Raw genomic sequence first — 9,174 nt, 5'->3', positions numbered from 1 at the left:
TTAATAAATTACTCAAAATCGGTTAAAAATATATATTTGATTTGACCGTTTCCGGTAAATAATCGATAAATCATTTGACTTTTTAAAAATATTTATCGGATTTGATCTATTCCCGATAAATTATCGATAAATAATCCGGTTTTTTAAAATTCAACTCATAAATTACGAATATATCAACTAAATAATTTTGATTTCGGAAATACGTAATCATGTTTACGCACAATATTATCCTATCATGTGGGTCCCTTACATGGGCCCTAAATAAATTACTCTCAAAAAGTGGGTGCCTTGTGTCTGTTTTTTTTTCAACTTTTCAGTACTTGTGCTGTGCATAATTAAACGTTTTGTGACACAGTCACACTGACACAGTACCTATTGGAGAGCATAATGCTAGAGCTGTAATAAAATTGAGATTATAGTTACAGATACATACATATATATGCATTGAGTTGGAGAGATAATGGTAAATGGATGCTTCTGTAATAAGCTACTGTTCTAAACCCCAGTTCTTGATTTTACTCTTTTTGTAAGTTCTTGAATTTTTTGTTGGAAAGATTCAATCTTTATGGTTTTTGAAGATACCCTTTTGCTTAAAGATTCAATTTTTGTTCTTTCCATAACTGTGGGATTTTGTATGTATAATGTGTATGATTTTTTGCTTACTGTAATGGATGCATTGATTTATTTTTGAATTTGTTGTTAGAAAGATTCAATCTTTATGGTCTTTGAGGATACCCTTTTGCTAAAAGATTCAATCTTAATTGGTTTTTGTATGTATAATGTATATGCATATGTATAGTGTACTGTAACATAGATGATGGCTTCTGTAATGAGTTACTGTTCAAAACCCCAGTTCTTGATTTTACTCTGTTGGTAAGTTCTTGATTTTTTTGTTAAAAAGATTCAGTCTTTATGGTTTTTGAGGATACCCTTTTGCTTAAAGATTTAATTTTTGTTCTTTCCTTAAATGTGTTGTATTTTGTATGTAACTATGTATAATGTGTGTGTACAGTGTATTGTAGTGTAGATGTGGTTTTTTTGATTTATTGCAGTTGATCAGGGAATTTGTTTATTTTTTGACTAATTATTGAATCTGGATCATAGGGCAGCTAAATGTTTGTGTTGTGGTGGTAAATAATGATGTTCTTGGTATACTTATATGTCTACTTGTCTAGTATTAATTTGCACATGGGCAGTCTGTTTCTATAATTGATGAGTTCTAAGATCTGATTTGCATTTTGATATCTTTGTGATTGGTTTTGTCAGGCTTTGTTGATTTATTGGCTTGGACATTAATTCAAAAACTTGCATTTGCTGTATAGCTGTGGTTTTGTGCTCTGGCACACGAGGTAATGGTGTAACGCTTTTGTAATTTTTTCTTTGATTCCGGATTGAAATGAATTTCAGGTAGTGTCTATGAAATTTTGGTATGAATGCTTGCATTCTGATGTGTTTTTTCCCTGATCTTTTGTTAATAGGTTGAAGGGAGGCACGACGCTGGCCTCCCATTACTTGGATTTCTTTCACTGGTACATAGGACAGGTTTTAGGAAAGCCTAAACCAATTGTATATTTGTTATTTGCTGGAGTAATGTCGACGGCATTATTACATTCGGAGTCGAGGCGCTTGTATTCGTGGTGGTGGGACAGCCACATTAGCCCAAAGAATTCGAAATGGCTTCAGGAAAATCTTACAGGTTGGATTACATTATTTTTGAATCGTTGTTTGTGTTTAAGTGATTATCACCTTTGCCTGCTGCTATTTGCATTTCCATGTTCAAATATTGGTTAATCGTCTCATTAATTAGTATATTTTTCATGGTGATTAAAAATGTTATAATACTCCCCCAGTTAATAATAGATGACCATTTAGGAAAGTGTGTAGATATTGCGTAGAACAACTTTTTCATCATGACTCCACAGTCTACAGTTTACAATGATTGTCTACTTGCATTTCTTTCTGATGTCTCTTTAGAAACCACAGAGATAACATATATATTCTCTATGATATCGATATTCACAAATATAGGCCTCGTCAAGAATAAATGAATTGCAAGTCTTGTTATATTATGTCAGCCTGAAGCCATCATAAGGATTTCCACCTCAAATTCATGCACTTAATCTTTCTAGTTCATCCTTTTTTGAAAGTAAATCAAGTACTAAGTTTGGTGTAATGTTGCCTGTCGTTTACAATGAAAATGTTTATACCATGATTGGGTAGATCAATTTGCAATATGATCCACTACAATTTACTTTTGACAACCCATATGGAGAGAGTAAATCCACAGTGCAAGTAGAGTTTCTAAAAGGGACCCTCGTTTAGCATCCACCAATTGCTTTTATCACATGTTTGATATAATTAAGCTTATACTTGTATCTAAACTACATTCATTATATTTTCAACTGACAGATATGGATGCCAAAGTAAAAGCAATGATCAAACTCATTGAAGAAGATGCGGATTCCTTTGCAAGAAGGGCAGAAATGTACTATAAGAAACGTCCTGAGCTCATGAAGTTGGTTGAGGAGTTTTACCGAGCATACCGTGCATTAGCTGAAAGGTATGACCATGCAACAGGGGAGCTTCGCCAAGCTCATCGAACTATGACAGAGGCATTTCCCAATCAGGTACCTTTTGAACTGGCTGATGAGTCGCCCTCAGGATCTGCTCATGTTACAGAGCCTCATACGCCTAAAATGCCACACCCGATCCGTGCACTTTTTGGTCCAGATGACTTGCATAAGGATGCAGCGGGGATTTCTTCATCTGATCTGCATTCAGTAAAGAGTGGATCTTCTTTTGGAGATTCTGATGCTGTAATTAACAAGAAGGGGTTGAAACAGCTCTATGAGATGTTTGGTTCAGGAGAAGTTCTCCCACACAATATGAAGTTTGCAGAAGGAGCAGTAGGAAAAGCAGGCCGAAATCATGATATAGAAGAGAAGGAAAAAAGTCTGCATGATGACTCGCATGTATCAGAAGAAAATCAGAGCCTGAAAATGAAGCTCATTTCCGAGTCTGATCGTGCTAGTAAAGCTGAAAATGAAGTTGAAAACCTTAAGAAGGTCCTTGTAGATATGCAGGCTGAAAAGGAAGCAGTCGTTTCTCAGTATCAGCAGAGTCTAGAGACATTATCAAGTCTGGAAGGAGAAATTACTTGTGCAGAAAATGATTCAAGGAGGCTCAAAGAAGAAGCAAGCAAGGCTGAATCTGAATTATTTCAGTTAAAAGAAGCCATAGTCAAATTAGAAGCAGAAAGAGATGCTGGTCTTATTGAGAACAAGAATTGTCTAGAAAAGATATCTAGTCTGGAGGTTATGGTTTCACACGCACAAGAGGAGGCAAAAGGACTTGACGAGCGAACATTCAAAGCAGAATTTGAAGCTCAATCTTTAAAAACCGAGTTACTAAAATTAGAGTCTGAAAAGGAAGTTGGTCTTCTTCAGTTCAAACAGTGTCTAGAGAAGATATCTATTTTGGAGAAAAAAGTTTTTCTTGCGGAAGAAGATGCCAGACGTCTTACGCAGCAAGCTGAAAGAGCTCAAACAGAAGTTGAGCAGCTTAAAACAACTCTGGCTGAAGTTACTGCAGAGAAGGAATCAACTTCTCTTAAATATAATCTTTGTTTGGAAAAAATATCGGCACTGGAGACGAAAATTTCCTGTGCCCAAGAGGATATCAGACGCCTCAACAATGATATTCTGTTGGGGACTACAAAACTAAGCATTGCAGAAGGAAAGTCTGATCTCTTGGAGAAGTCAAATCAAACTTTGAGGCTCGAGGCTGATAATCTAGTAAAGAAGATTGCTTCAAAAGATAGAGAACTTTCTGAGAAGCTCGGGGAGTTGGAAAAACTTCAGGTCTGTGTGCAAGATGAACGTGTGCGCTATGATCAAGTCGAAGCCAGTCTGTGTACACTGCAGAATATGTACTCTCATTCTCAAGAGGAGCAGATAAGTCTGGCTTTGGAGCTCGAAAATGGACTTCGGATCTTGAAGGAAATGGAGATGTGTAAGAATGGTTTGGAAGAAGAGGTCCGGAAGTACAAAGATGAAAATCAGAGCTTAACTGAAGTAAATTCATCTTCTACCAGTTCAATTACTGATATGCAAGTTGAAATAAGTGGCTTGACAAGGTTGAAGGAGAGACTTGAAGAAGAAGTTACATCACAATTGGGTAAAAGTAAATCCCTCCAGCAAGAAATTTGTTGTCTCAAAAAGGAAATTACTGGATTGGATACGGGTTACCAGACACTAATTAAACAATTAGAGTTAGCTGGTCTGAACCCAGAATGTGTTGGTACTTCCGTAAAGGAGTTGCAGGACGATAACTTAAAGTTAAGACAGATCTTTGAGAGTGAAATAGCTGAAAAGGAAATTCTTCTCAAAAAGTCAGCAAAAATGGAGGAACTTCTAATGAAGAATGCTTCATTGGAGAGCTTATTGTCTGCTGTAAATGGCAAGCTAGAAGGGTCAAATGAGAGGGCTAATGAATTGCAAGAGTCTTGCAATATTCTTCATGCTGAAAAATCTTCCCTTGCTACTGAGAAATCCCTTATTTTGTCTCAGTTACAAATTATCACTGAAAATATGCAAAAATTACTTGAGAGAAACACTTTTCTCGAGAACTCCCTTTCTAGTGCTAATGTTGATATTGAGGGATTGAGAACAAAATCAAAGAGCTTGGAAGATTTATGCCAATTGCTTGGTAATGAGAAAGCTAATCTCATCAGTGAAAGAAGTGCCCTGGCAGCACAGTTGGAAACTGTTGGTCAGAGACTAGATAACATGGAAAGGAAATTCACAGAATTTGAAGAAAAATATGCAGGCCTAGAGAAGGAGAAGGATTCTACACACTCTCAGTTAGAAGACTTAAGGGTTTCTTTTAGAGTAGAGAAGCAAGAGCGAGCAAGTTTATTACACTGGAGAGAATCCCATCTAGCTAGTCTGGAAAATCAGGTCCACCTCCTACAAGAAGAATGTCGGTGCAGAAATAAAGAATATCAGGAGGAACTTGATAAAGCTGTTGTTTCCCAGTTTGAGATATTCATGTTGCAGAAATTTGTGAAAGATATGGAAGAAAAAAATTGTATGCTATGGACGGAATGTCAGAAACACATTGATGCTTCCAAATATGCAGAAAAACTGATTACAGAGCTGGAGAATGAAAACCTTGAACAACAGATGGAAGGGGATCTGTTAGTAGTTGAGATTGAGAAGCTAAGATTGGGGATATATCAAATTTTCGAGGCCCTCGAAGATGGTCCAGATAATGGTACAGATGAAAAAAATAAAAACGAGCAAATATTTGTGCATCATATTTTGGAAGATGTTTCTAATATGAAGCATTCTCTCTCACAAATTAGTGATGATAAGCAACAGTTAGTAGTTGAGAATTCAGTTCTTGTAGCCTTACTCGAGCAACTGAGACTAGAAGGCGTGGAAGTTGTCTCCCAAAAGAAGAATCTGGATGAGGCCTTAAAAACGGTGACAGAGAAGTCTTTTGTGGTGCAATCTGAATGGCAAAATCTTTTTGAGATGAACAGGCAGCTGAGAACTGAGCTGAGCATGGAAAAGGATCACGTGGACTTGCTTATTACTGATGTACAGAGTTTGCGTGTAAAGCAGGCTTGTATGGAGTGTGCGTACCTTGAATTACAAGAAGAATATTCTCAAGTCCTTGAAGAAAATAGAACTTTGTTGCAAAAGTTCTCAGACCTGAAGGAGGAGAAATTTATTTTGGAAGAGGAAAATAATACTGTTCTCTTGGAAATGTTGAAATCGGACTGTATAGCCACAGTTTATGAAGGCTTTAGGACCGAGGATGCAGAAGAACTGAGAGTACTTGTTGAAGACCTAAACAATCTTCATGGGGTTCACATTGAACTTGAGGAGGAGGCTAGCACATTGAGAGAGAAGTTAGACAGCAATGAAACAGAAAATCTACGAATGCAAAATGTAGTTGAGAAGGTAGAGATGGAATTGTCTGGTGCGAAAGATCAAAACTACAAATTGAAGCAAGAAATATCAAGTGGAGCAAACTTGCTAAGCCACAGGGAAAAGCAACTTTCTGATGCAGAGCAGAAGCTTATAATAACAGAAAACTTGAACTCAGAGTTGTGCGGAAATCTAGAGGAACTAAAGAAGGTATATGAGGAAACAGAAATCACAAAAGAAAATTTAAAGGTTCGTATTCTTCAACTGTCTGATAACAATACGAGCCAGCACGAGGAAATTCAATCTCTTCTTGAAGTTAAAGAAAATTTGGAAGCCAGACTTAATACGCTAAATGAACAAATAGTGGCTAGAACAATTCGAGAAGAAAACCTGAATTCGGAACTGCAAGAGAGGCACAAAGAGTTTGAGCTGTATGATGCTGAGGCTTCAACATTTTATTTTGACCTACAAGTCTCTGGTATTTGTGAAGTTCTGGTCGAAGAAAAGGTTCATGAGCTTACTGGAGTGTGCCACACTCTTCAAGATGAAAGTGCTTCTAAAACAGAAGTAATTGAACAGATGAAAGAAAGAGTTAACTCCATGGAGAGGGAAATTGGAGGACTAAAAGCCCAGCTACTTGCATATGCCCCTGCTATAGCTTCACTGAAGGATGACATAAAATCTCTCGAAGACAGTACCCTTTCTTGGGAGAAGCATGTTGGAGGCGACAATCGAAGACCAAAGGTAACGATGCTCCTTGTTTGATCTTAATATGTTACTTCAACATCTAGGTTTCATAATATTTAGCGAATTTGAGAAATCCTTTGTTTTTAGCCTATTAGTTCATTATTATGTGGAGGAATATATTGCACTGTTCTTATGAGTGTTAGTAACCTATATTGCTTGAAGGGTCGGACTCTGTATCCAAACAAAACGTATTTGTAGCTTCTGTTTTCTAGTATAGCAAACTAATGTGTTCAGAATCGTCATCTAAAATTACTTCTCCCAAACATTTTAAATTTGTTTCTAATAGTTATCCGTGTGAATAGTTGTCTGCTCAATAAATAAGATCCTAAATTCGACTCCAGACTTAAGTTTAGATATATATATGTCAACAGATTTAAATGGTTTCGATATATCCTTTTCCAACGAGTTTGAGTTTTTTAAGTTAGCTCACTGCTCTGAACACTTTCAACAATTTTTCTGGGGTCTCGTATCATATATCAAGTATTAATGATTTGAGAATAAACTTGGCATATTTTGTTTGCATTCACATATCTCAATTCTCAGGATGTCGAGATGGAGTCTCTTGCTCATGGAGGAGTTTTGAAAGGACCGAAAAATGATCAAGAGTATCCTACGCGAGATGGACTCTCAGATTTGCAGATGTTGCAGCATAGGATTAAAGCGGTAGAGAAAGTAGTTGTTGAACAAATGAACAAGAATGGGATTCTCATGAAAGATATTCCACTTGATCAAGTCTCAGACCAGTCACTATATAGAGGTAGTAGAAGAGGAACTAGTAGTGCAGATGATCAGATGCTAGTGCTATGGGAAACAGATGACATTGGTCACACTGACATTTATCAAAAGCAGGCCTATAAAACAGTTGGAGATGATATTGTCCATGATCGATGTGAAGATGCACAAAACAGGAATACACATCCGTCTTCAGAATCAGAAATGGAAAAGGAGCTGGGAGTCGACAAGTTACAGATCTCTAGTAGTAAATCCAAACCTGATTTAGGAGGGAACCACAAGAAAATATTAGAGAGATTAGGTTCTGATGGGCAAAAACTGGAAAATATTCAGATAACGGTGCAGGATCTCAGAAGAAAATTAGAAACAAACAAGAAAAGCAAAAAGGCTAAGAATCTTGATTTCGAAACAGTGGAGGAACAGTTGCAAGAAGTCGAGGAGACCACAATACAGCTCTTTAATTTAAATGGTCAAATGACCAGGAAGATAGAGGAGATTTTATTTTATTCAGATGGGAAGAGTTCTACCGAGCTAGAGGAGGCCGTTAGTGTCCAGAAGAAGAGAGTTGCAGAACAGGTACGAAAAGGGTCCGAGAAGATTGGAAGGTTGCAGTTAGAGGTTCAAAAGATCCAATATGTCTTGTCGAAACTAGATGATGAGAAGAAAAGCAAAGGAATAAACCAAGCTTCAAAGACCAAGAGCAGAACATCGATAATTCTGAGAGACTTCATTCTTCACCGCGGAAAAAGAAGCAACGGAAGGCGAAAGAAAGGTCGATTCTGTGGCTGTTTTAGACCTTCTGCTAGAGAAGCTAACATCTAATGCATCAAATTTTCAAGTTAGCTTTTAGCAGTAACTTAAAAATTTCCTGGACTGGAATGCTACTTTTACATTATTGAGAGTATCATTTCTAAGTTGTAGTTGCATAAACTATTAGTCATTAAGTTTATTTGGGATGTAATAAATCTTGATAAGCTGCTCTAATTGTACCTGGTTACCAATAATCTCATCTACTTCAGAAGCTGAAATCCCAATCTGAGATTAGTTTTAGGTATGCATCATGAGAATAACTTAATCCACAAGCCACCCTAGTTAAAATGCACTATCTACAGGCTCATGTAATTCATTAAATACGTATTTAGGAACATTTTTCTTCCAAGTAAGTTATTGGGCAAAACTGGGAGCTCCGAGTTTGACCCGAGTCCAAATAAAAAACCGAATTATGACTGAGTATATCAAAATCGGATAGGAAATACCTCCGAGAGTCCTACTACTCCCAAGTTTTAGAACACTGCCATTGACGAATTGAGGACTTTTTCTTTCATGTTGAAACTTTTTTTCTTTCTTAACAAAAGTTTCTAATTCTTACCTACCTCTCATGTTTTCTGACATGAACAAGTTTCCATTATTTCACAGAAAGTGGGAATATTAATATTTAAATTATTCAAATTTCCCCATCATAAAATTTGATATAAAAGCCCAAAATAACATATTTTCAGACAGCGTGGACCTGGCAAATATATAATTTTGCAGCTAGAGAGCACTTACTTGATTTGCCGCGTGAATCTTTAATTAAACTTTCTCGACATAATTATCCTTTTTTACTAACTATTATTATAAAATTGTTTTTATTTATCTTTATTTAACTACTACCACAACAAACCTTTGTTTGGACAAGAAAATACTAAAAAATCTTTAAACCTTTTTTTCCTTATCATTGAAAAGTGTTGGGTCTACTCCATAGTGTTTGACTTCTATA

At 36.5% G+C, this 9,174-nt stretch overlaps 1 protein-coding gene across 2 annotated transcripts; it reads left to right on the top strand.

Annotated features, from left to right (window-relative positions):
* The first annotated feature begins 338 nt into the window (after positions 1-338).
* LOC141676562 (protein NETWORKED 1A-like) lies at positions 339-8,463 on the top strand. 2 transcript variants are annotated; one of them, XM_074482244.1, is made up of 5 exons: positions 339-463; positions 1,267-1,349; positions 1,479-1,696; positions 2,410-6,680; positions 7,227-8,463. In XM_074482244.1, the coding sequence occupies exons 3-5, from the start codon at positions 1,591-1,593 to the stop codon at positions 8,235-8,237; spliced, it is 5,388 nt and encodes a 1,795-aa protein (XP_074338345.1). In that variant the 5' UTR covers positions 339-463; positions 1,267-1,349; positions 1,479-1,590; the 3' UTR covers positions 8,238-8,463. The 2 variants fall into 2 exon arrangements, with proteins under 2 accessions (XP_074338345.1, XP_074338336.1); XM_074482235.1 differs by having other exon boundaries at positions 351-526.
* The last annotated feature ends 711 nt before the right edge of the window (positions 8,464-9,174 follow it).

This window comes from Apium graveolens, chromosome 1 (genome assembly GCF_009905375.1).
Source record: "Apium graveolens cultivar Ventura chromosome 1, ASM990537v1, whole genome shotgun sequence".
Classification (NCBI taxonomy): Eukaryota; Viridiplantae; Streptophyta; class Magnoliopsida; order Apiales; family Apiaceae; genus Apium; species Apium graveolens.
The sequence above is the reverse complement of the archived record's forward strand: the minus strand, read 5'-3'. Positions and strand labels throughout refer to the sequence as shown.